The sequence below is a fragment of the Chenopodium quinoa genome, unplaced genomic scaffold (genome assembly GCF_001683475.1).
Source record: "Chenopodium quinoa cultivar QQ74 unplaced genomic scaffold, ASM168347v1, whole genome shotgun sequence".
Classification (NCBI taxonomy): Eukaryota; Viridiplantae; Streptophyta; class Magnoliopsida; order Caryophyllales; family Amaranthaceae; genus Chenopodium; species Chenopodium quinoa.
Window position 1 is genome coordinate 1,304,866 of NW_018744996.1, and position 27,983 is coordinate 1,332,848.

The 27,983-nt window shown below is 34.9% G+C and overlaps 1 protein-coding gene across 1 annotated transcript; it reads right to left on the bottom strand.

Annotated features, from left to right (window-relative positions):
* Window positions 1–410: 410 nt before the first annotated feature.
* Window positions 411–27,969, bottom strand: LOC110707246. Its single transcript, XM_021885263.1, has 24 exons — window positions 27,458–27,969; window positions 27,269–27,369; window positions 26,234–26,444; window positions 24,001–24,082; window positions 23,116–23,392; window positions 19,549–19,654; window positions 19,279–19,415; window positions 16,478–16,651; window positions 13,315–13,508; window positions 13,060–13,203; window positions 12,876–12,964; window positions 11,047–11,194; window positions 10,770–10,822; window positions 9,978–10,036; window positions 7,796–7,959; window positions 6,418–6,608; window positions 3,733–3,790; window positions 3,557–3,629; window positions 3,306–3,407; window positions 2,871–2,967; window positions 2,693–2,803; window positions 2,349–2,608; window positions 2,103–2,243; window positions 411–1,560 (listed from the first exon to the last, which is right to left on the bottom strand). Exons 1-24 carry the CDS (start codon window positions 27,609–27,611, stop codon window positions 1,378–1,380), a joined length of 3,309 nt encoding a protein of 1,102 aa, XP_021740955.1. The 5' UTR covers window positions 27,612–27,969; the 3' UTR covers window positions 411–1,377.
* Window positions 27,970–27,983: the final 14 nt, after the last annotated feature.

Genomic DNA, 27,983 nt, shown 5'->3' on the forward strand with positions numbered 1-27,983 from the left:
AAAAGTTTATTCTATTTAAACTCTTGACACTATTCATAAAATGAAATAATCTTATAAATTACTCACAATATATAATAGTTAGGTTTTATTTGATTCGTCTTAATGAGAAGATAATTAATATTCAATTATTATATATTTTTATTTATATGTAATTGAAGTGATATATGGTCAAAATATGCAAAATGGAAAGAACTTTTAGAAACGGCATATTGTCATACCTATAGACGATTCCAAACCAAAAAGAAGCCTTGAGCTGAGCACTAAATTATCTTTGTTCTACCTTTGGTTTTTTCTTCTTCATACACAGTAATTTGGGAATATTATTGTTATAAAGATTATATCGCTAATTCGTAAATTGATAAGCACCAAAAAAATATATACGAGAACAAGGAACCAAATTCTACACCTGGTTTATCCAAACCATCCACCTATCCAAGTATGATTAGTAAGTTAAGAGTCGAGCTTAATTTTCAACTATTACATCAGTCAGAAACTCAGAACAAGCACACCTGACTCAAAACTTCCCATCTGATGTGAATTAAGAGCCAAACCGAGCTTAGAATATTTAGTCCGACAAATTCAACCTTGAGCGTGAGTTTGTGCAAGCTAAAGCCAAAGATACACCAAGATTGAGCTCAGCTCATCATCACCCGAACTCTTTTGTATTGTTCTTAAAAACAATGAACAAAACATGACATTGTTTTGTCTGCCTCTCTATCTCCTCAAAGTCGCATGCAAATTGCCATGCTGACATAGCGACATGGTGCAACCAATCAAACTTCAATGATTTATCAAGACACCAGCAACTGTTCGTTAGGCATATTATGCCTTTATCAAGTATCAACTCTTTACCCAGATGAGGATGCAGGGAGTAGAGCCATTGATTAAAGGGTAATCTGAAATGGAACCCATAATGACCACCGACGAGTGACGACCTAGTGTTTGACGAGGTTGGAAGGTTGCGGCTAAGGCAGTGGTGAGATTAAATGGTGGGTGTCCAAGAAGGCCTAATGACAGCAGTAAGTCTCTTTCCCTTTTTTTCTTTTCAGAGTTAAATAGCCTATATGAACAGTAAAGGGAAGGTGGGTTAGAGTTGTATTGTCAGGGATGAGTGGATAACCTGCAGTGATCACCAACTGGTGGAGGCATAGGTGGCGGACACCTCCAGAGCCAAAAACTTGTAAAATTACAGGGTTTACGTCTCGGTGAATAGATTTGCTTACACATCCTACCTGTCATTTCGGCGAGATACTACATGTCTACACAGAGGGAAAAAGTGACAATAACCTTAACTTCATACATAAAAGATATTTACAGGTGTATTGCAACAGCATAGGAATGGACTACTGAAAAAAGACTCCATATCATGCAATTTTTCTATTGAGAAGTCAAGCATACAAGAAGTTTCTGGCATACTTGTCTCAACTGGGGTGAAGGATCAGAAGTAGATACATGTAGCAAAATGGATCTTGCCTCAAGCAATTGCCCTGAAATTCTTTCGATCACCGCATCATCACTGGCCATAAGGGATGCCATCAGCTTGGCTCCTGCCATTTTTTCCTGAGAATCAAATCATACAAGCATAAGAGTTCTTAATTAACAAGTAAAAATGAAAACTGAATTCATGTAAAAAAATTCTAGTCATTAAAAAGTAGTTTAGTTTTTCATTTGAATAGCCAGCGCCCGTTCTGTAATGTTCATCAATTGCTGAAGAGTTTTTGGGCTTTCAGGTAACCCGTCCCATATACCTCTTTCAGAGAAAAAATAGAATGCAAGAAGAATTTCTACCAGGATATATATATATATATATATATATATATATATATATGTACTTTAAAGAGGTTAAGAAGTGAAGCAGACGCAAACAAACAAGCAGGCAGCAGCATAAAATCATTAGCAGTAGACACTGGAAAGGGGCATGGAAAAATTTAATGTTTGTTTCTCTCACACTTCCACTTTTTTATCCCATCCGAGGATAATCTGTGGTTATTATAATGTTTGTTCTGAGACAAATGACCAGAGAATAAGTTCTTTGTACACTGCTGATTACAAAATATAATGAACCATCTTCAAATATCTTTGAGAAGAAATAGACTAGTTACCTGTTCAGATTCTTTTCTAAGAGAACTGAGTGAGACCTTGAGAAGATCATGTGCATAAGGAACAATTCCCAATTTTAAATGACATGCAGCAGAAAACAAGACCTGAACACAAGCAGCTCTGATCTCTGCATTCTCTATGTCCTGTAATAATTTGTACCAGAGAAGTTTTTACCACTTCCCCACAATACAAGTTCAACAAATAAATTGACAAGAGGATCAACTAATACATCATACAAACTAGCAAACCTGAGTTGAAGAAATGAGACGTGGAAGGGTCTTTCGTGCAAAAGCGTTTTTGACAGATTCTGGCATTTTTTGGCAAGCACTAATGACGACATTAGCCATGCACAAACGAAATGAGATGGATATGCAAGTCTCGTGTGCAGTATCTTCAATTAGTTTGGAGCGGAGACCAGCTTCATAATTATCCTTAGTCAAATTATCAATGACAAACGAAAGGACAGAGCTTCCAGAGATAAGAGCTCCAGAAGTTTGGATTATTAAGGCTGCAAAAGCACAAAAGCCAATAAGGCTGAAATTCAAAGGGTCAAAATGATCTTCATCCCAAAGTTTTTATTAATCTTAATTACCGTTCTGGGCATCAGACTTCTCAGCTGGGCCTCTCACTGTTTTTGGAGCTTGCAATTCCGCGCATATAATTAGGGCTAGACAGTCGATGCACCCATGTTGTACTTTGGAAACTGCAGAAAGGTTGGAATCTTAAACTCACGTCAAAGCATGTAGAAACATAAGGAAGAAAGTGCCTACCTTCATCCCCATCCACAGAAGGCCACAATAGAACAGCTCGCAGTGTTCTTATTATCTTGCTTACGTCGGGATGAGAAGCTGAGTCCCACCCTCTAATCTACCAAATAAGCAGGATGAACTGTTAGCTCAAAGCATACCAAGATTCGGCAGGAAGGAAACATCAATTACACATTCTACCCCATCATCACCCCCACTTATAAAAAGTGAATCAAAGAGTACTGTTAGGGGGAACTTGGTCATATATTACAACAAAATGATAAGGTACACATAAAATGCACAAATGAACAGAGGGCTAAAGTATACTTCCTATTTGAGTAGCTATACATACGTGAAAACTAAGTAGAGCATAAGAGCAACATTGAAAGGCAAATAAAAGCCTCAAAGATGATTAGCACATAAAATTCACAAAACATTAAAAGGTTGAGAGATATTTACCGACAGTGAGGTGCAAACAGCAAACAGACAAGATTTTATCTGCATGGCATCCTTACTTTCAGCAGTGCGTTGCAAATAAGATTGAGCGACAGGAAAGAGAATCTGGAGATATACAAAGCAGTGGGTACCAGAGTTCAGCAGGGGGGCAAAAACTAGGGTAGTAGGGTGAAGACATCTCTTGTACTAAAAAAAACTTATTTAAGAAAATTAACAATAAAATAAAATAAGGTAAGCATATGACATTTACATACTTGGGGATGAATGCGACCGCAGAGTTCAGCAGCAAGTTTTCTCACATCTTCATATTCAGACTGACTAAAAGCCCTGACAGAAAAATAATAAATGTTAAATTAAAAAGCAGCGATCCCTAAATATTGGAAAGAGAGAGCCACGAGCAATAGCAAAGCAGTACTGATCTTTGACTGACCTGTTAAAGAGGAAAGTGGCAACACACTCATAATCAAAGACATCAATACTATCTGTACCTGGTACCCCACAAATGTTAGTCATGTCAACTAGAAGCAAGAAATGGGCTTAATAATTTATAAATGCCAGTAAATAGAATTCAAACAAAGAATTAACTGTATTATTATAATATCACAAATCCAAATAAAAAGAGTGGTGTTGTCACAAAATCCAATATCAAATTCAAAACTCTTAAATCGTCCTCTTTGAGAATTTTCACCTCTTGACACGATAAATGTAGCCAAATACTACCTCCATTAAATGTTTTGTGCAACTTTTGCCAAAAACGGACGCTAAACATTATGTGCAACTTTCCCAAATATTTCCATTTTTGGTAAAAATTTTTTAACAAAATTACAAAAACACCCTTACTTAAAAATTTATAACCTCACTTAAATTCTTAAAAATAAAATAATTAATTATTAATCTAACCTAATTAATCTAACTATTCCTATCAAATTTATTTCATCTCCCCCAATATCTCATTGAAATCAACCAAATTACTTCATCTTTTCTGCTAAAAATTATCAAATATCTCCACATTCATACCCAAATTCTTCACCTTCATCGTCTTTCCCATTAACTCTCTCTCCTCCTCCAAACTCATTTCAAATCTGGTACTACGAAGAAGAATACGATTAAGGTTGTTGTCGGTGGGTTGGATGGGTTTTCGTTGGGGTTGTGCGGTTTCGTGGGTGGTTATAGTGGGTAGGTGTTCACGGGGGTGGGGGTTTTCGTGAGTCTAGGTTCTGGTTTGTGGGTGTTTGTGGAGGTGAGTGGGTACGATGTTCGTGAAGGTGGTTGGGTACGATGTTTGTGGATCTGCCGGTCTGGATTCTGGTGGGTGGGTGGTCGTGGAGGTGGGTGAGTACGGTGTTCGTGAGGGTGGGGGGTTCCGTCGGAAGGTCTGGTTGGGTCCCATATTCTCTCTCCTCTGATTTAATTACTCTCCATTACTTTTCCTAATCTTTGCCCCTCAAATTTCGCCTTGGTTTCCGTAAACCACTCCAAAGTTGCACAAAACATGTAACGGAGGTAGTACAAATAAGCAGAGAGAATCATGTTTAAAAAATAGACCACGTTGCAGATAAACAATGATCCCAAATAATTTCTATTGAACACCTCAAAACACACCCATATGTTAATGACACTACATGCTTCAGCAGCTCAACGTCATTTCTATTCAAGGCCAGGAAATCATTATGTCCAAAGCTATTAGTGACTTTTATGGTACAAAGCTACACCCTATCTAGTAATTCTAGTTAGTTACTTTTTGTTTGCAGTTCAATCACAAAAGAAATGCAACCCAAGGCCTTACTGACCCTTCCTACTAGATTCAGCAATTATTCAAATGGGAGATATGGCAATAAACAATCTAATTCCTATCAACTCTCACAAAATATGGATGGACCCATAACTGTTATTGTCAGGCCAAACAGAAACATAAAGCTTTTTGCAGGACATAATTTATTTAAATTTGATAAGAAATTTTTTTATATTAACAGCACAGATAAAGGGGTACAAGCAAAAGAGGACAAACAAGTGACTTCGCCCCACAACAATTCAAAAGCCAAATATACGTGTGAAAAGACCCAGGAGTTATGACCCTTCTCTAAAGCCACAAACCCACAATTCCTCATCTGTCTAATCTGGTTTGATAATTTCTCCTGAATTGACCAAACTTCGATCGTATAAGTAAAAACACTATGAAGTAGAGTCTTGTCAGATTTCTCGTAATGGGTATTTTATAAATACTTAATTTTCATATTAGTAGGAAATTCCAAATATTTGGCAATATGTAAGCGCAAATAAGAAGATAAAGTCTAGTCTAAAATTTTTGTGACCTGTTTATAACAGGTATTAAGTTCCTAAAATAAGGTGGAAGAGCGTAGCCTAAGACTCACTATTGGCAGAACAAAGCAAGTCATTAGTGTTAATCTCCCTAATGCCAAAGTTGCCACAAAAGCTCTTACCTTAAGAAGCACCCTGGCTTTTCAAAAGAAGTTTGATACTGACAAAACTGGAAACAGAGGGGGTTGATTCAAATAATTGAGAAAAAAAAAATTGCAAGAGAACGTCTCAGGTAAATCACTTGTCCACACATCATCCAATTCACCTAACTGAAAATCCAACAACTCTAGGTCAAAGAGTGAGCTTCTCTAACTCTCTATCATTCAGTGGTCTACTCTCCAAACAGCACCCCGAAAAAAGGATATGACGGTCATCCCCTACCTTGAACCTCACTAAACTGGAGAATAAATTGAACACCAAGGACAAAGATGTGTCACTATAGTTGCCACTTTTGCATCCCATCTATATTGGTGCAACCCGTATTTGCTCTTGATAAATCAATGGCAAAAGGACTGAGAATCACGAGAAAAATACCACAACCAATTTCCCACGAGTGCAATATTTTTTGGCACTACTTTCCTAAAGCCTAAAATATAAGTATACAAGAAATTACAAAAGAAAGAGGGAAAAATAAATCATAGATCACTGTCCCTGCCTTCATACTCACATTTACAGGTACATAACCACAATCAGATCCTAAAGCAGAATCGAAAATAACCCTAACCACCTTTATCAGCTTAATTAAACTCTAATTGCCTTTTCTTGTTGTCTAGAAAACTAAGAATTGAAAACTTACCATTTGCAACACATTGTTTTAAAGCCTGACCATACATAGTCATACAGTTGAAGTCATCGAAAACCCGCAGAGGAAGCACTTTAATTATAAGTAATGGGCAGAGGCGATCAAACAGCATGTTTTCCACTATATCTGAGCCATCATTCTTACAGGTCTTTTTATCTACTGTAGCATGTATTGATCCAATCATCCTGTTGGGGAGCAAAACAAAAATCTATCAGAAAACCTCAAAAAAAGACAATAGATCCCAGAATGCACCAAACAATAATGTCACTTTCTGGCAACCATTCCAAAGTATCAAAACCTTGAGAATACAACACACTTAAACGTTATAAAGATATGGATTGTTAAGCATAGTCGTTGAGGATTTAAGCATCAGAAACATTTTCCTTAAGGAATTTATTGATAAAATCAAGAATCAATAGGTGTAATTAAATGTTTGCTATCTCTACTGTGGGAAAATGTCTATCAATTAGACAAATCCCTAACGGCTATGTTCAATATTTTCCTAAAACATACCACCTTATGAATATTTAATACAACTGTCTTGCAGAACTAATAAGCCAATCATTGTACAGCAGTGGTGAATCATAAAATATGTTCACAAAACCACAAAAATTGAAGCTAGTACGAAACATTTGCTATTAAGATTCTGTTGATTCGATGGATGGAAAGCATTTTTCAAAAGAGAACACAATTACAGATAAATTTTTCCCCACCCCGCATTTGGAGAATTTAAAAAAAAATAAAATAATATATATATATATATATATATATATATCAACAGAGAAATGCTTGTGTAATGACTCTAGATGGAGCCTGCAGATACATTTCATACAAGCAATTTTTTGGCTACAATATTTCTATACAAGTTTGATTGTCCCTGGTGCTGTGCAAATATTGCATATCACAAGTTTGGAATATACCTTTACATGTCCAATATGTATTTAAAGACATTTGAAAATTCCTTCTTCTTCCATTTCCCCTCTAGGCTGAACAAACCCAGTCAAAGACCAACCAAGAGGAATTCATAAATGATATTGAAATCCACAAAATCACCTCTAGTAGACTTTCAGCACAAGAAAACAGATCACCAATAGAGTACATCCAGCATCATTAATTGATTTTTCAATCAGCCCTAATAAAATTACCAGAAGATGTGGTAGGATAGCACTGAAAGCCGTGTATACTTACTAAGCTTTTTTTTATTAATCTGTCAGGTTATGGTGGTATCTACAAGAGTATTAAAAGATAATAGCATTCATATTGATGCTGTTTGAGTTTTAGCTTACAACCAACAGTAGCGACAGAAAGTAATCCTTAAAATGAGGAATTGAGGATGAAGACAGCTAAATATATATGAATATGGAGTACTTACTCTTCTTGTTTCTGCACTTGTACAAGAATTCGCCCAAGGACAAGGTCTGCAGCGTCTGCCAGATGCTCACTTACACAACTTAAGAATCTAACAAGAATTGCATTTGTTGGCTCAGAAAACATCTTGTCTACAAGTGGCCCTACCAACAAGTTCCAATCTTGAACCTATCTCCATAAAAGAATTAAGAAATAAAAACAAAGAAAACAGAAAAGGTTTTCAATTGATGTCTCAAACAATTATACGAAGTACATTATATACACATGCATAGAACAAATTATCTTCCGCCAAAAGAAAACAAAAATTAAGAAATATAATGAATAACAAATTCTTTGAATTTGTTGGCGATTTAATAGAGAAAAGATTAATAAGAATAATCCTTCTTCTCATTTTATTCCCAATTACAATTTAACTATGAATTATCCCAACCATATGAGCACCTTTCTCAAAACAACCTCCTTTTAATGCTTACCTGTTAAACAAGTTAAAAAGGCTATATGTCAAGTTTTTAGTGACTTGCTTTTTTTTTCTTCTTTTTATAAATCTAATTTGTTATTTTTAATATATCTTTCCTTTAAAAAAAATTTAAATAAAAAAAAATAAAAAATAAAACTCTTCCTTCTACCCTAATTCACCAATTGAGTGATTTTCCCTCACTACAACTGTCCACCATAGCCACCACCACCAATCCACCATCACTACCCACATAACCACCTCTGCATTGCTGCTGGAAGCACACCACAACCCATCAATTTTATTTTTTTGTTAAAAAAAAAAATGTGGTGCAACCACCCCACACACCTTCCACAAAATCCAACCCTCAACTTCGCAACAACCATCACAGCAAAGCTTTGCACATCCTCCTCCATCAGGAAACAACATGATGGTCAGTCAAGAAAGCTTATTCATGAACCCAATCAACCATAGTTATCAGAATCAGGATTCTAACTTGGATCGGTGAGTGGGGTAGAATCGAATCGGTAAAATCGAATCGTAGAATCGTACGATTCTACAAAATTGTAAAATTGGGCTTCTAATTGTAACTAGTGACTACATACATAATTTTCAACCAATGAGAATGATAATAACATTATATTGTTGATAACATAATATCGACAATGCAAACATAAAATAGTTTTAGAAGTAATTTCGCACGCGCATAACTCAAACAGTACACTATAAAGTTGTAATATTGGTACACATTCTTAACCACGAGAGTACGAGACAATTGTTGTTAATTAAATTATGAAAAAAATAACGTTGTTGACTCGTAGAATTGTTTCCCCTAATAAAAATTCGATGATAATAGAATATTAAGTGTCAAAATAGTTCATTTTAACGAGATAGCTAAAGTATGACAACTACAACAAACTCATGTTATAAAAGTGTTTTGCCCAAAGTTGAGTGCATAAAACTCATGTTATACAGAATTTTAAAAGTTCTTTAAATTGATGTTCATAAGCTTTATTATGATTTATATTGAATAATATATAAGTCATTGACTAAAGTTAGACTCAACTATGACACCCTTACACTCTTTAGGCTATAACATAATATACATAAATGATTTAGGTACGGGACCAATTAAATTAGAAAGTAGACCTCAAGAGCTTTCCAACGATATATTATAAGCCCAATTCCGACTTCGCAATCAAAAGTTACGGGTTTCGGAAAATCAGACTTTTTGCAGGAATGGAATCGGTATAGAATCGTAGAATCGGTCCGATTCCACCGATTCTAACCGATTCTACCGATTCTACGAGCGATTCTACAGCATAGCGATTCTATTGACGATTTACATCATTTAGGTGGTTTGGGATCGTACAATCGTACGATTCTACGATCCGAATCGCGATTTTAATAACATTGCAATCAACTAATTAAGAAATCAAAGCAGATTAAAATCAATCAAAAGCCCCAAAATTATAGCTGCCGCCACTCAAACCACCGCGGCTCCGTCGTCTACTTCCCTGTGATAATTCAGGAACAAGCCGTACAGCCACCACTCAAGGTTGTTTGTTATTCCAGTGAAGGGGGTGGGGGGTGGAGAGGGAAAGCAGTCTATTATGGTAATAAACATGGAAACTAAGACAATCTGTTTATACATTGTGAGCTGTTAAGTTTTTCCAGACAACCAAGCATGATTTTTATATAAATAGGATGTCCACTATCAGTGAAAACTTACGGCTTTTGACCACTCCGGAATTAGCCTGAATACTTCATCAGGGTCATATTTTGATGATTCTGCAAGATTGACAAATGTGTGAACGTCAAAAGGAAAACTTCTGAAAAGCATTTAAACAGGACCCAAAAAAAGAAAAAAAGTTATGCATCAAGGGTTAGAAACAAGGAATTAAGGTATGATCATAGTGGAACAAAATATAGGATATAACAGTAAGTGAGCTGCTTGCAGATAAGCTAGTTAAAACAGTGCCAAATCTAAATAACATTCCTAATTTGTAGTTGGGGTCTCTATATTTAGCACTAGGTTTTCATACCACACCCCCACAAAATGGTTAAAAAATGATAGGTTTAATAGCTTTAGGCTATCACTTTCAAAATAGCACTAGGTTTTCATACCACACCCCCACAGGCAAAAGGGTTACAAAATGATAGGTTTAATAGCTTTAGGCTATAACTCTCTAACAATGCCTTGAGGCCATAACTCTCTAAGCTTTCCCAATTCAAATTTTTGGCTACCCTCTCAATATCTCTCTTCTATTTTTGTATTTACATTCTCCATCCCTAGGATGATTCTAGACTGAGCATTTGTCTCATGTGCACAGGTGGCATCACTTGCTTCATTGCATATTTTCCCTTATGTACTACATTTGATGACTACTAACGTACTAAACTACCCATATTACCCCTCTCCTAAGGCAGTTCATTACATGATCACACAATTTTTACAATATATGTTTTCAAAATGCTATTTTTACAAATTTGCCAATACATGAATTACGAACAGCAGGAATACCTTCCTTTACGCCTCCAGAACCCTCTTGATGATTGTATCTATTGTTGAGGTCGCTGAAAAAGGGAAAATTTTCCAGGTATGAGACACAATTAAAGCGTACACATTAACCATTACAATAAAACCAATAACAAGTGACAAAACGATATCGCCATTTCAAGGTTCATCAATAAATCAATCATAATGTCACGCTATTTAGCTGCATATCATTTGAACACTGCTTTCAACATAATCTAGAGTCACAAATAAACATCCCGTGACTGTCTCAGTTCTAAATTACCATAAAGAGTCGAGCAGCATCCTGATAACCTCAAACTTTGTGTTGTAAAGCCTAAGAACTTGGGCAAATGCATTGATTGCGGCTGATTTCATAGTCCCATCAGTCGTAGAAATAATGCGGACTAGTGCAGGCAACACCAAAGATGGATCTGCAAAAGAGACAGAGTTAACCAAGGATCCGGTTTTTGAACAATGACAACAATCTCAGTAGGGTCCCAGAATAATAAAACAGACCAAAATGCAACTAAAGCTGAAGGCAAGTTAGGCAAAAGTCAAGAAACCTTTACCAAATACGAAACACCTTAATGAAACTAAAAACAAAAATAAAAATATCTACACCATAGACAAGCTGCATCAGCACTAGATTTTTAAAGAGGATACACACTCTAGAGCATAATTGTACATCTCTGATCTCATTTGTTGTTCAGGGTTTTACTTATTTCGTTTATGGCAACCTATTATCCACTTTTTTTATCATCTCCTACCCCACTTTTTGGATCCATATTAATTTAATAAACCCCTCTCTCTCCTTCTAAAAGAAAAAGTACTCACACAGGTAGATCCCCTATGGCCTATTGGCTTGTTGAGTTCTTTTTGGATTCTGATGCTGTACGATTATAATAGGTAGTAAATTTATTTTACATTTATGGCGTACTTTTGCTTCCATTACTGTTATTAACTTAATGTTTAGAGAACCTTTTTATATTTCTTACCTTTTGCCTCTTCTTTTATGGGGTCTTTGAAAACAAAAGGCAAGGTATGTAAATCATGACCTCAAACCTTATGTGAACAAATCTACAAAAGTAGATAGAACTATGTGTAATTCCAATTTTACACCATATACCCTTTGCATTACAAATGCCTCTTACATGATCAAATTAATTTAGTTCATTCTTACAGTTCAAAATAGAGGCACTATCGGTTTCAAAACTAAATAATATAAAAAAGTGAAACCCAAAATCATTTTCAAAAAAAATAATATAAGAAAGTGAAACCCAAAATCAACTTTCATTATCACACTGTCGATCTCACCCACTGACAGGCCATATAATAAATATTATGTTTCAATTCAAAAGAATGGTAACGTACATCGCCAATAGCAGGAACACCTACAGGGACCCTTTTCCCACACTAATCCAGGTTTTGAAAGTCAAGCAAAAGTTCCTTGGATGCAGATACTTTTTACCCTTACATATGCTGCTACAGTAGATGCCTAGATGTAATCTTAGTCGAGGAAAATTGACATCGGATGTTGGGTTTCAAGAGCTGTAACAGAATTGATACAGTCCTCATCAATGTAAATCACACTAATCAGCACCTAAAGGAAATGCAAAAGTCAAAAGGCAAAGCTATTGCATAAAATTGTTCTAAATAATTTAATATAGGTCTTTTTTTTTTTTTTTTTTTTAATTCTCCTCACTTCTACTATATTCAATATTTGGCAAATTATCTTTACTCTCTCTCTCTCTCCACCTATTTCGGCACCCACCCACATATTTACTCCATCACTCTTACTTTATCCACCTTTTTCTTACACTCTTACTTTATCCACCTTTTTCTTACAACCACTGAAATTTTACATATGATATAATACCTGCATATCTAAAGTAATTCAATAATAATAATAAAATAAATAAATAACTAAAAAACTAAAAAATAAAAATAAAATAAAATAAAATAAAATAAAAACCCGGAGGTAGTATGAGAAAATTGGTATTTAATGAAAAAGTTTATTTTTGCAAGCATCTCCTGGAAAGTTTCGTCATGTTGTGCAAAAGAACCCTTCAAATTCAACTAAGAAAACTAGGAGTTCATGAAATTGACACCAACCTATAAGTGGAAGCAAACTTGTTGCCTTGGAGCGTATTAAATTATCTTCATCTCCGAGGCAATCCAAAAGTTGGTTTGCTATGTCTGGCCTAAAACAGAAATTGCGTTTAACCAAAATAAATGCATAAATATCCATAAAAAAAATATATAAAAAATGCATTACTAATAAAACATATTGGCATACCAGAATGAACTGGCAGTCACTTTTGTCGAGTTTGATGACAAGCGGATGAGTTCGGAGATGACATCAGCAGCATTACTCCTCTGAGCTATGCTTCCAGAAGCTAACCGTTTAAGGACTTCATTAAGGCACCAATCATCTGAACTTCTGGAAACTCATCAACACAACACTTTACAACATAGATGTGGTGGTAAAGTTGGAAATAGACAATGTAAAAGAATGATGATACAAATAAAACGAAATAGATGAGATTATTACATTGAGCAAAAATCAGCAATGAGAGCAGTGACAGCTCTGGAAGCACCATCGCGCTCATCCAGAAGGCCCAGCAGTGGCATTAAGAACTCCTTGCAATCTATTGGATCATTGAAACTACTTCCAGCAATCTTAAGGATAACAAACCTAAAGATGCAAACTGCAACATTTACCACATCTTCATCTGCACAGTGAAGCTTCAAGAAGCAGAGAATTTCAAAAACTAATTTAAAAACACTAGGTAATAGAGAGCTGGGTGAGAGTGAAGACTTGCAAAGTGCCATAATTTACCCAAAACTACCAATTTCAATTTTCAAAAGCCATAACTAGACAATTAATGGGAATAACAAAACAAGATCAACCAGAATTCTCAGTAGTCATATATGTGGATCAACTTGCAACACACTAGTTTTACTCTTAGGGCCATTAGAAACCTATTTGGTAGCAAACGGTTGTAATGATAATGTAGTTAAGTATGAAAATCTCATGCCAATGTCATGGTAACATAAATTTATTAGAGTTACAAACAAAATCAGAGCCTTGATCCCAATGCTGGGGTTAGCTAAATGAACAAAGAATTAATATCTCGTAGGCTTCAGCGAAGATCATCTCTCTCCATGCCCTTCCAGCCCAATTTGTTTATATCATTTCCAACTCCCTCTCCATCCAAGTCACCTTTGATCTCCCTTGGCATCTTCTAAGATCCCAACTCCCTACTTTCCTTACCAGTGCATCTTCTGCCCAAACCAATGCAATCGGTTCTCCGTTATTTTATCCTCACAGTCCAGAACTCTAACTTTCCTCCAAATATTTACATTCCTAATATAATCCCTTAAGGTGTTCCCACACATTTATCTCACCATATCCATTTTTGCTACTCACATCTTAATATGATATCTCCTAGCAACACAACATTCCGACCCAAATACATCACTGGTCTACAAGTCGTCCAACAAAATTTCCCGTAATCCTTAAGGGTATATTATGACTACACAATATCCTAGTCGCTCTCCAAAAACTCAAACTTCACATCTTCACAAGACTCCCTCTAGCTACTAAAACGAAACTTCTAGCACGAATTTATAAACATGTCATTATATATACAATGAGAAGTTACTTAAAATGAGAAGGATTTTATGTGCAAATATTTTGTAATGAATGTGCATATATTTTTAACTAAATGTTAAAAAACATTTAACTGAAATTCAGTGTGCATATTTTTTTGTGCATAACGTACATAAATTTTCGTTTTTCCAAAAAATTAGAAAAAAGTAAGTCGAAAATTAAATTTGCACTCTTAGTAGAAAATATATATATTAAGTAGCATGGTAAAATGAAACTTAGTAAAATGGGTAGAATAAAATAAAATTAAAAATAAAAAAAACGCCTCCAAATGAGGTAGAGAAAACCCTTCAAAACAAAAAGTGGTTAAAACAAGAGAAAAACACCTCAAAACAAATAGTGGGTAGGATAAAATAAAAAAAACCTAAATAAAAGTGGGTACAAAAAAAAAATACTCATAAGGATTAAGTTAATCTAGCAATAATAAGTGTAGTTCGGAATAAATAAGTCTAAGCTCGACACACAGAAAAAAAAAATAAATAAATAAAAGGTTACTTAAGTAAGAAAAAGGAAATGTTAAGCTAAGCAAAATAAATAAAAAGTTTGACAAAAATAGGTTGGGAATCATGGAGCCTTAATTGATTAGAACAATAAAGGGCCCATTAGAAGGGTGAAAGAAAAGGAAAGAGAAGTTTGAGTGATGCTTTATAATGCCTAATACCTAATAGACATCATACCAAACATATACTACCTCCGTCACCGAAAGTTTTAAACACAAACTATTTAAAAATAAGGCATTTGGAAAGAGGGTGATGGTGTAGTGAGTGGATGTAAGAAAACGTTACGTAGAGAGAAAGAAAGATGGTAAAAAGGTAGGCAGACATAAGAAAAAAATAGATGAAGTAAGAGATAATGAGTATAAAGGTTATCTATAACAGGGGGTGAGTTAGTAAAAGGGGCTTGTCAAAAATGGAAGGGCTTGTCATCTAATTTGGAGCAGAGAAAGTATTAAATAATCTATTGAACCCACTATCATAATATTTTAAGTTTACTATCAAATCTCTAATATACCCCACTACCATAAAATTTTAAGCACCAAATACAATTGTCATAAAATTGTAGAAGCTATTGTGTCACTTAATCACCCCACCCCCCATAGTAATTTCATTCCATTTCTTAAGTCACCCATACAACAGCACACCAACCACATATCACCACACCCACCACCACTTCCCTACTAGCACCATACCAACCACAACCGTCTAACCACCACCACCACCTTCACCAGCTCCACCCTGCCACCGCCACCGCCACCCTCACAACCACCACTTGTACCTAGAAGCCACTCATAATAAAATAAACCTCCATAAAAACCACACCCCAACCACCTTGCCACTCCATAGCCACCCATCCCAACCACCCATAACCACATCCCACTCTCTCAAAACAACCTACCCATCCCAAAGCCACCCCCACCCACCCACTGGAAAGACCTCCCCCTTCCACTGAAGAATCACAACCACCACCCAAACCCACAACCCTAAATTTTGAAAGAAAAAAAAAAAAAAAGGAAAAGAGATTATTAATAGGAAATTACCTTTTTTTAATCGTCATTTGTGGCTTTGGACGACTAAATTTGACCATATTTTTCATGGACGAATTTAAGCATTAAAACCTCAAATTTCAGCTTAAATGATGGTTATGAAACAACAAAAAAGAAGGAGAAGAAAGAGGTGGCCAGGAGGCGGCAACGGAGAGGCCGAAGGCGGCGGTGGCAAAGCAAGGCATCACCATAAGAATAGGCGAAAAGGTGGTAGTGCGAGAAAGAAAGAGGTGAATGGCCAAACACTATCAAACAACTCTATCAAAGGGTTTTTCTTTCCTTTCCTTCCCTATCCCTTTCTTGATTCCATTCCCACTACCCCGTGCTAACCAAACGCTCCCTAATAGTGTTGAGAACTTTATGAAAAAAAAAAACTTCAAAGAACAGAGGTATTATAAGATAGAGGAAAAGCGAAAAGGGAAAGGATATAGCCATATAGGAATTGAAGCAACAAATTGAAATACCTCTCACAAATATAGGGTCTACAAGAATATATCTTACCAGTGATAAAAGAGCACGAGAAATCCGTTGTCCATACAAAGATGTTGTACTTTCCCGAAATTTTTGGTCCAAACGACCCAATAAAAGGGCCAAACAATTTAAGAAAAACTTCATTGTCTCTACACAGCTATCTTTGTTTTCCACATAATCCTTCAGATTGTTCTCTGAGTAAAACTGCATAAACCATGTCAAACAGCCTAATATTACTACTACAGGTAGGACAAAGCCCAGAAGGACTAACTGAAGCATGATAAATAAAAAGTTAAAGAGGATATTTTCTCCAAGCAGATTTACGGTATATTCTACATCCTGGTTCTGTATATAATGACTTCATGATCTGCACAATGTCATAGTCTCTGAGACTCACACGTGGAAACAAGATTATGACATTGTGCAGATCATGAAGTCATTATATGTTAATTGCATGCGCACAACATGCATGCAGCTTAAGGAAGAGGGTGCACCATTTACAGGAGAAAGAGTGTATATACTATGTTCTGTTGTGATGCTCAGACTTGTCATTTTAACTTTGCATACATGTGTTGACCTTTTCATTTTTATTTTGACTAATTAATTGTTATCTAATTTACATTACCAAGCACTCCCTCCGTCCCATAACAGTTCAAAATTATGTAGGAAAGTGGATGCTTTAAGAAACAACAGGGTATTTTATTTAATCGACAATTTCTTGAGGTAAAATCCACACACACATATATACAAATATCTCTATTATATAAGCCAAAGGGATAGGTTAATGTTGGGAAAAAAAAAAAAAAAAAAAAAGTCGAGATTTATTCACGACGAATCCTTTCGAATTTCCAGATAATAGACATAATTCAGAAATAAAAATCATGATTACAATTATTGATATGAAAGCAAATAAATATCTTAAAATCGAAAATGTATTTAGTTTCAAGCTTAAAATTTTAGTATTACTTCAGTCGTAATGTAATTTCAATTATTGTTACTTCCTCCAATTTTTTAATATTGCACCACTTGCCTTTTAAGGAAATTTCACAAATATTACACCATATCCATTTTAGGAAAAGAAATATTTATGTTCACACTGCACATCCCTAATTTAACCTTACTTTTCAACACTCGATTTTTTAGTTATGTATACAATCACATGAGAAATTTTGTACTTATACCACTCTCCCATATCTTTTCCACTACCAAAAAACTTGTGCCCAACCCCTATGGTTCAATAATAAAAGAACGGAGGAAGTATTAAAATCGATAATTATATTTCTCAAAATTCTAGCAAAAAAATTATATTCTTCCTTTGTAAAGACTTTGCAACTTAGTTTAATTGGCTAATCATTCATTTTGTTTCTCAATTATAAATTATTACATGAAATTTAATGAAGAAACCAAATTAACTATCACGTTAAAATATTTAAACCACTTGACCAAACATTAACCATCATATTTGACAAACACTCAAATCAAATTTTGTATTCTTTGTATGTGTATAAACTAGATACTCCCTCCGATTTTTAAAAATGCATCACTTTGACTTTTGCACTAGTCATATACAATGTTTGACTTTATATTTTTACTATTATAAAATAAGTAAATGTTATTATATAATACATCATTAGATTAGTCACATTGTCTATTTTCATAATTTAATTTTGTTACAAATTTTACTAATAGAGAATTACAAATATTATTGGTCAAAATTACGTCTCGTCAAATGTGGGTGTTGGTTAAACTGATGCATTTAAAAAAATAGAGTGAGTATGTTATTAAATTTTGGTAGCAATTTTTCATATAATTTTGTATTATGATATCTTACAACTTTACAAGCCTACTCAAACTTCTAGGAATTTATGAGTACAGAAGAAATTATTGTCTTTTCGTATTTTTACGTTTGTATACTTAGATTTGCAACTATGTTAATAAATAGGAGAAATCCACAATTTAACATTTCAAACAACAACTTAGACTACACAATATGACACTACCTTCGTGAAATCCAAGAAAGGCCACAAAATCATGTGATTTACCCACAAAAACCATGTGCACAAGGAACTATAATGTTATATTCTACAGAGTATTTGCATTTGCATTCTGAATCCGATCCGAATCGTTTAGCTAAAATGGGATCGTAGGATCGTACGATCCTACGATCCGGATCGCGATTTTGACAACAATGGTTACAATTAGGTTGGAATCACATTAAAATTAATTTTGAGTGTAGGACGTTGTTGGTTACTTGGTTATACCCTTCGTAAAATTATTTATTTTGAGTAATACTAATGATAATTCTTTCTCACCCTTCTCATCTCTACACCTCTACAGGATTTTGATGTTTTTTCCATCTAGTTTTGATGTATTTATAGTGTATTATCATTGTATCCGCAATGTATTTGAGAGAGATCCAATGAGAATAAGTCCCTATGTGAGTACACTATGAGAACAGATCCAGGAAGGATTAGAAGAGATCTAAGACCTAAATTAGCTGTGTTCAATATTGGAAAATTTGTAAATAAACAATAATATCATTGCCAAAATTAAACACTTGGATATATGTAAGTTCATGAAGAGCTTGACGACATCAACACATATTAAAAAAGTTTACAAATCCAAAACTGATCTTTGATAACATAAATGATCTCAATTATCAATTAAAGACCCATCACACAACCATACACTAATTGAGCTATTATAACCAAGCAAAGCTTCCTACTCGTTTAGATTAGTATTTCAGAATACTAAGTTCAGCTGGAACAGTCATATCAGCATAACCTTTGATTTGCAGCAAAATGAAAAAAGTCAAGAAACAATAAACAAACCTCGATTCCAGATAAATACTGTTCTACTAACTCATTGACACGTTGGTAAAACTGAATGTCTTCTAGAAGAGATAGCATACTGTAATGTTTCCAGCAAGAGGAGAGAAGTAGTACTCCAGTTGTTTGAAATTGAGAGGCTGTTTACATTTAACAGACTTAGAATCAGATACCAAAAAAAAAAAAGAAAAGAAAAGAAAAAAGACAAATACAAAATGTGTAGTTAAAAAAATATATTGTAAAGGGTTTGAAAGCAGAGATGGTACACCAGACCTGACTCATGATCCTCCAGTCGAGTGCTATTACCATCTATCTGCTGCAACCACTTAAGAACTTTCCCTAATCCTTTCGCATGTAATGTCCGACTCTTTTGGCTCCACTGCACATATAAATAAACAGCATTGCATGTTTGCATCAACAAAAGGCATCAAATCATGAATATCTAATTATCTATCAACACGAATATTGGACTAAATGACTGCAGTAATAAACGAAACTGTAAACTTGTATTTAAAAAAAGTCATTATGAGTGTATGACCACAATAATGTTCAATAAAAGGTGAATCCCACAATTTAATGTCAGAACGATGATACCTATATGCTGCATGCTAAGATTGTATTTCACAACTGAGGGAGCCCAGGTTACACACTTTGATAAACGTTTTATGTTTATCAAATGGCAATTCAGTATATATTTTGCTTCGTTTTCCGCAAAATGGCTTTAAAAAATACTTTTTGGCTCTGTTGTCACATGCAATGAGGGACCCCTGTTTAACGCCAATTTAACGTCTAGAAGTTAATTGAGTTACTTTTTTTAGAAGAGAGCGTAAAAAAAATATATAAAAAAAAGTCTGACAAAAACTAATACTCCATCTTCTTCATAAATGCAGCAGCAATCCAGCGGCCGGCGAACGATTGCTCCACCATCAGCTTGGTTTTTTTTTTTGTCCTTTTCTTTTTCCTATTCCACCTCCTTCATCCTCTAACTTCTTCCTCCTCCACCTTCTTCTTGCTTTACTGCTCCTTCATTGTAGTAGCTCATGAACACCACTTTCACCACCACACTTTCGGCGTCGAAACGAAAACCCTAATTATAAAGGGTGAAAAGAATGGTATGGTTTGCCCTAAGTGGAAAGGGTTGCGTCTTGCTACCCAACTATCAGTTGAATGGTAATTGCCCACCTTCAATTGTTGAGTGCTCTGATTCAATCAGCTCCAAAGGTCGATTACTAAGGTTCGACTTCTCCACCTCCAAGGTTCAAGTTCTCTAGTAATTGCACCACTCCAATGGTTCGAGTTCTCAAGTAGTTGCCCACCTCCAATTGGCTCTAATGGTGATTAAAGGAGAGAGGAGAAGAGAGAAATTAAAGGAGAGAGGAGGAAAGAGAAATTAAAGGAGGAGAGAGAAAATGTCACCATTGCCTTTACTTTTCTAGATGAATGTACAACACTGCCCCTTGATAAACAGGCCATGTTTCTCATTGTTATAAACTTGAATTTGCTCTTTCACAATTGTTATGAACCAACTTAGGGGAGGGGCATTATGGGTAGTTTAGTATTGTTAGTAGTCATCAAATGTAATATAAATAAGGGAATATATGCAACAAACCAAGAGATGCCACTTGTGCACATGAGACAAAAGCTCATTCTAGAATCATCCTAGGGCTTGAAACCATTCACATAAATAGAGAGAGATGAGAAAGGATTAGGTAGGCAATTGGTGAAAGAGTTTTAGGAGTCTTGTTACCTGAAGCCACTAACTTGGAGAATGGTACCCACAAGCTACCAATCACTACCTTAGTATTGTTAGTAGTCATCAAATGTAGTATAAATAAAGGAAAATATGCAATGAACCAAGAGATGCCACATGTGCACATGAGACAAAAGCTCATTCCAGAATCATATTAGAAATTGGAAACATGTACATATATAGAGAGATATGAGAAAGGATTAGGCAAGAAGATCATGATTTTATTCCTATAAGAGTTGTGACCTCAAATCACTATATGGAGAGTGGCAGCCTAAAGCTACCGTTGTAAGAAATCTTTTGCCTTGTAATAAAAGACTCGATCTTTTTTCCTAACTCTTCTTACTTCTTTGATAAATCTCAATTGTGAGCTTGAATCTATCATAACAACTCACATCATCAATAGTCAAAGAACCCACTATCCTCCCTTTTCCACCCTAGCATATTCCCAACCTCCCTCTTCTCTATGGATGCCCCATTCCTTTTACAAAAAGGCATCATAATTAGCCAAATAAGATATGTTGGCAAGGAATGAACAAAAGATATAAGGCCTTTCGACAATGCAATTGCATTGTCAAAAGCACCCAATATTACTTAAACAATTATACTTCTACGATAAGTTGCTTAACCAAAATTATCTGGTGAGATTTCAGGGAGGGGAGAGGGCTTGTAGCAAAATGTTAAACCTAGCAAGCTTTTACCCGGCCAAAAATGACCCCAAAAAGGACCAAACTAAATTGGGCTTTGAACAAAAAATTATTAAAAAAACCCAGGAGTGAAACATTATGCTACATACTTACGAACGATACCAAAGCCTAACCAAATGGAGAGTGTGGAGCCATTCACAAAGTTTAAGTATGAATCTATGGCTGCAATGGGAATGTCGCATTTTAGGGGAATTTATAACACCCTAATTATGTGTTTCTCACACACGGAATAAGACTCGGACCTAATTAGTAATCAAACCCTCCTAATAAACAACAAGATCTTTTTTGTTATAATCTTACAAGATCATTTCAATGCTCCTAGATCATTGAAATCTATTGCCGGAGTATGGTTTGCTCTTTAAGAAGTAGAAATAAAACTGATAGTACCAATTTTGAGACAGTTTCACAAACAACCACATAGGAGGAGGCACAAACGATGCAATTAGTGATCCAAAGGATAGGAGGAGCAAGCAATAATCAGATACAAGCTTGCTTTGGCTCCAACCAGTTTAATGATTTCCTTAAAATTAAGGGAATCCCAAATAGTGGATAATGAAATATTTGGATCAAGGTCTAATAATTAACAACTGTTTGCAGTACTCCAGAAGTCCAGGAAGAAAAATGTACATGGAATGTGCTGGGTGCATTTGGGTTGTAATACCAGCACTACTTTCCTATAACCGGAGAATATTTTCCCCATGATACTTTAATTTTCAATGGAGAAAAGAATGAATTTAAGACACGAGTAGCATAAAGGAGTCCACACTTCACATAGTGCTTAAAAAATAGTGCTTTTTGTAGATGACAGCTGATAGCCACTACCATCACCGCCTAGTAGCTAGTACATTCGGAATCAAAGTACAACTGAGCTAACATCAACAATCAATCTCTACAGCAGTACAAAGCAGTCTAATTTTAAGTCATAGCACCTTATTTACCCAAACAATTATCTATTTATCTAAGGTAGGTCTTCCTAACCACAGCTCAAACTAATACCATAGTGCAGTTATACTATCCTAAGGCTACACATTTAATTTTTCTTCACAAGATATATCATGGTTGGTAGCTTTAAGCTTAAATAACCATTGAGTGATTTTACTTCACGAATATAAAAGAGAGACTAGTTACTTAAGTCAGACTGCAAACGTCACCATCCAAATTTTATCAACACTATACCGTTACCCAATTGTATGAAAAAATAATGACATTTTTACAGATGGCATGTTCAATCACAAAATTCATCTCTGTTTATCACTTTTTTTTTTCTTTTTTTTGAACTAATTACTTGCAGCAACAGATGGCAAAAATTGTTGATTGCAGTACAACAATTTCTTCCAATTGAAACAAATTTAGTAAAAAGAATACAAGGCTGAGTTGTAAACATACTGACTGAAGTTTCTGAACAAGAACAATGAGTTGATCCAAATTCTGCCAGAGCAACAATCTTCCATCAATGCTGATGGAGGCTTCAAATGACATATTATTTTGTTCCACCTGCTTCTCTTCAAAAATGCTGATTGGCTTATTAGGTTTAAATGCTCCTTTTTCATTTAAATTGCCAGACTCCAATAGTTTTTGGGTCAACGCTTCAGTGAGAACTAATATACAATCTGCAGCAGCTGCTGAAAGCCGAGTTGGCAGTTCAAAACCATCCTGCAACACACTAAAGGTGGTATAGTTTAGTGACACAATATGTATACAAAAATACACTATTGTTTTATATAAAGATTAAAACAACTAACACCATCAAATTCGAAGGACTACAGTTTAATGGAACAAGGGAGGTTAAGTGTCATCCCTTAACTTTGGAAAGCTCTTAGCAGTCCACATATAAAATGAGGCAGATGCAAAATATAAAATGCTCAAGGCGCACTGAAGAGAGAGGGGTTCTGCAGCACCTAGGTGCTCCTGCGCCTCTTTGAAGTGAGGCGCACTATATGGCCAGTTAAAACATTTTGGCTGAAGTTTGGTTCATGTGCGCCTTGTGCACTTATGGTGCGCCTCGTGCGCTTTTTGTGTGCCTAACCAAAAACGCCTCGCCTAGACCAAGTTAAGCGCATACCCCTCATCGCCTTGTGCCTAAGGCACGCTTTTTAATACACTGGGCAGATGCATATAGAAAACTGTTGTAGTTAAATTGGAGAAATCCGAAGGCTACACCAATCTGTGCCCGACAGAGATAGACTTTCCATTCATCAAATGAAAACTGATATGTAAATTATGACACCAGCAGTACATTTAATCCACAATATGCAATGGTGAACAACATACCTACCGTTTTTTACCATTACTGAAAGATGTCCAATACTTGATGAAAGGATCTTCAATAAAGCTTGATGGTTAAATTTGAAACCTGGGATGGAGAACATAAATAAGTAAATATATTAAAGTTAAGCAAAATACAACTCCTACTACATAATACCTCCAATTCACAATAGATGCAACGTTTTGAGTTTTGCAATATTCATTTATTAACTTTGACTACACTAATGAGAAGTTTCTTAAAAAGGATGAGATGGATACATGTGCAAAGTTTTTCACTGATTATGCATTTTTTTCCATTAAATGTACAAAATTGACTTACAAGTTAATTTTTTTTCAAAATATATGCACATTGAATTTGAGTCAAAATTATTTTGCACATTTAGTAAAAATTAGTTGTAAATAAAATCCTTCTCATCTTAAGAAACTTCTCTATAGTAAGAAGGATGAGAAGGATTTTATGTGCGTGGAAGAATGAGAAGGATTTTAAGCGCATAATTTACATTTCAATTTTCATCGGTTTCACAATATAATACAAAAGTCAAAACAATGCTCTATTGTGAAACGGATGTGGTATTAATTTTCCAATTAGCTAATCTATAATAAGTAAGCCATGATCAAGCCAAAAATCTCACTAAAGACACTAATACAAAATCACACATTAATTTCATCCTCTACGCTTAGAAAAATATAATTCAATATAGAGTACTTTAGACTTTCTAAATGAAGGTGATGTATCTACAGCTAGAGCTAGGGATGTCAATGAACTGATGCTCTCTGACAAAGCTTGTTCATTATTAGTAAACAAGTCTAGGTTGAACAAATAAGTACTCACTACATTTAGGCTCGCAAATAGCTCTTTTAAAACTCATTCAAATTGCGTTATATGAATTACTCCCTCTGTCCAGATTAGTTTTGAAACTCATAAGGGCTCGTAGTTTTAGTTATTGTTTAGTTATTGATTGTTGTGGTGGTGTGTAAGTTGGAAAAGGTATAAGAGAATGAGTGGAAAGATGTATCCAAAATTGGAATAAAGTAAAAGTGTAAAGAACTTTTAAAAACGGACTGCTAAAATAGTAAGTGTTATAAAACTAAGGAACAAAGGTAGCGGTAAATATCACAAAAGATAACTAGAATATACTTCTACTCAGCTATTATAAATACACAATTAAGAAAATATTGAAAAAGTTCAGTGGGTGTAAGATAAAGGTAAGAGAAAAAGTAAAAAGGTATGTGCGTGTAAGAGAAAGATGAATAAAATGAAAAAGAGGGTATGAAACGGTGCAATTGTTGTGGGGCAAACGGGGCAAGATAGTAAAAGGGGTAGGCTTAAAATAGAATAAAGCAAAGTGAGTAAAACAAAATGAAATGCACTAAAATGAAAAGCGAATAGAACAAAAAAAGAATAGAGTAACTAACTAATTACATATTATCGGAATTAGTTATTTTTAATATTATTTTTGCAAGGAAAAAAAAAACATGATTATAAATGCCCGATTAATTTGATCTTACTCGTTCACCAAGGCTCATTTATTAAAAGCTAGTATATATGATTGTAGCTTGGCTCAAGCTCTATCTCGAATTAAACGAGCTACTCGTGAGCTAAGCTTGAAAAACTTAATACCTAAACGAGCCAACATAAATCTCGGTTGAGCTCAAGCTCATCTATTTCATATTAAGCCCAAGTAAAAAAGGCTAATACTCTTCATATTAAGCCTAAGTCCACTATCCAGCTTTTTAACAACCCTAACTATAGCCAATAGTAAATTACATTAAACACCATAAAGACAGTTATGAAAAGATGCAAAGTCACACTTCAATATATTTCTTTGATGGGCCAAGAATGCATCAGCTTCCCCCCCCCCCCCCCCCTCTCCAACTCCCCTGTGGGAATGACATAAAGGCAGAGAAGAATGACAAATTGGGGAATGTAGCCTAAATGTCTCAACTAATTGATCGATTTTCATACATTACTCAAAAGCTATAGTTAAAGTTGGAATATGAATAGTGAAAAAAAAGTCAAAATGTGTCAATTATTATGGAACGGAGGGAGTAAATGTATTAACATTTTAATTAGCACATAATAGAAAAAGGATCTAGGAAATGCAGCGCTATTGTCATCAAAAGTAAGTTATCATACAACTCAACATCTCTACTATAAAAGTATAAATTTAATAATTCAATTCACTCGGTAAGCTGGCATAAACTAATATCACTTTTTTTTATGTAAAAAAAGACTAACCATTCTTTGAAAAGCTTGTCATTTTTGTATCATACATTACAAGCGAGCGTACAAGCTTGCACCAGCCAAGTGCAATATATCGATCTTCCCTCCTTGATATAATATTGACAAAATCCTTTGCAAGTGGCAAAAAAAGAGCTTCATCTTGAAAGAGCCAGTTCAAGAGAATCATTGTCTGATTGGGATGCTTCGACTCCTTGCACCTCAAAAGCTGCACGTAAAATAGGGTAAAGATGAATCAAAGAAACATTTCTAAAGCCCACAACATATGTGTAAAAGCTTAAATTTTTGGAACAAGTTTGTTACTAGAACAAACACAAAAGTACGAAACGTATACTCAACCAGAACCAACAAATCATAGTTCATAATAGGTCAGTTATTGATCACAGGCTCAGCAAATTGCAACTAGCCCAATAAAAAATTGAGAGCCTAAGGACTGCCAACATAACAATCGGAAAATGAAGAATGAATATGTCATTTATAATGCACCAGCAGAATCACCTCCTTACAAACCAAGTGAGCATTTCATTAGTGAAGAGGACTATAGAGAAAGTCAGTCAATCGAACTTCCAGCACTTAAAATTCGGTGTGAGGATCAACTCCGTAACAACTTACACAAGCCACACTCTAATAACCTTCTAACTCAATATTCCAATATTCTTCTAACATAGCATTCAAAATTGACAGATACAGGCATACATATACAAAACATCTCTTTCTCACAACAATAATCTATCATTTTCATTTTAAAACTGATTAGCCTCTTTCTGCAAGTCTGCAACATTTCCCGTTCATTTCCAAACCACTCCTAAACTCGCCAAACACAACCCTTAGCAGGACAATCACTAGGCGATCATCAGCTTGATAATCAAACATAACAATCTTTATTTTCATAACTATAGTAATCATATTACTTTCTACCATCCATATGACACCAATTCCGCAACACGAATCACAATTTTCAATCAATTCAAGAATAACCAAAAGGAGAATTAAAATGCAAACATTAAACTATAGAGATATAAAATCCATTACATTTTCAATCATAGGAATAAGAACTTCGTCTAATTGCTTTTCTTCATCAACAGCGTCTCTCACATACTTATTCAAAACGCGCAGAGATTCATCTAGTGTAACTGCAACAGAAAATAACAACCAAATCATCAAATTTCATACAAAATTCCCGAAAAAATGAAATAAATAAATAAATTCTATTAATATTACCAGCAAAAGTTGATTTTGGAGCTTCGCCGAGTTTAAAAATGGCGTCTTCAAGCTTCTTCGGTCGAGAGGTAAGCAGCGTGTTCATCACTCGACCAACCATTGAAGAGGTTATTGAATTGGATTCTGATTGCCATATAACTGGTTCGTCTTCCATTGAAAAGCAGGTAGCAGAAATCAAAGGTTAGAATATGGAACCCTAATTATACTGATAGTGCTGAATTTGAAAGCAGCGAAGGAAATTTCTGGAGATTGGAAGAAGGGGAAGGTTGAAGAAAGAAGAAGATGTTGAGGAGTACCAGTCCTTATTTGTACAACAGTCAACAATTAAATAGCATTTAAATAAAAAGCAAATGTTAAAAAAAAAAAAAAAAAAAAAAAAAAAAAAAAAAAAAAGGGACAGCATTGCGGGTCTTTTTTGTCATAATTTGTCTAAAATTAATGAGGTCGCCTCATTTACTCAACATGAGAAATAAAATTTGTTTCTTAAGAGGCTAAATTTGTACAATTACAGGTAAAACTGTTACTT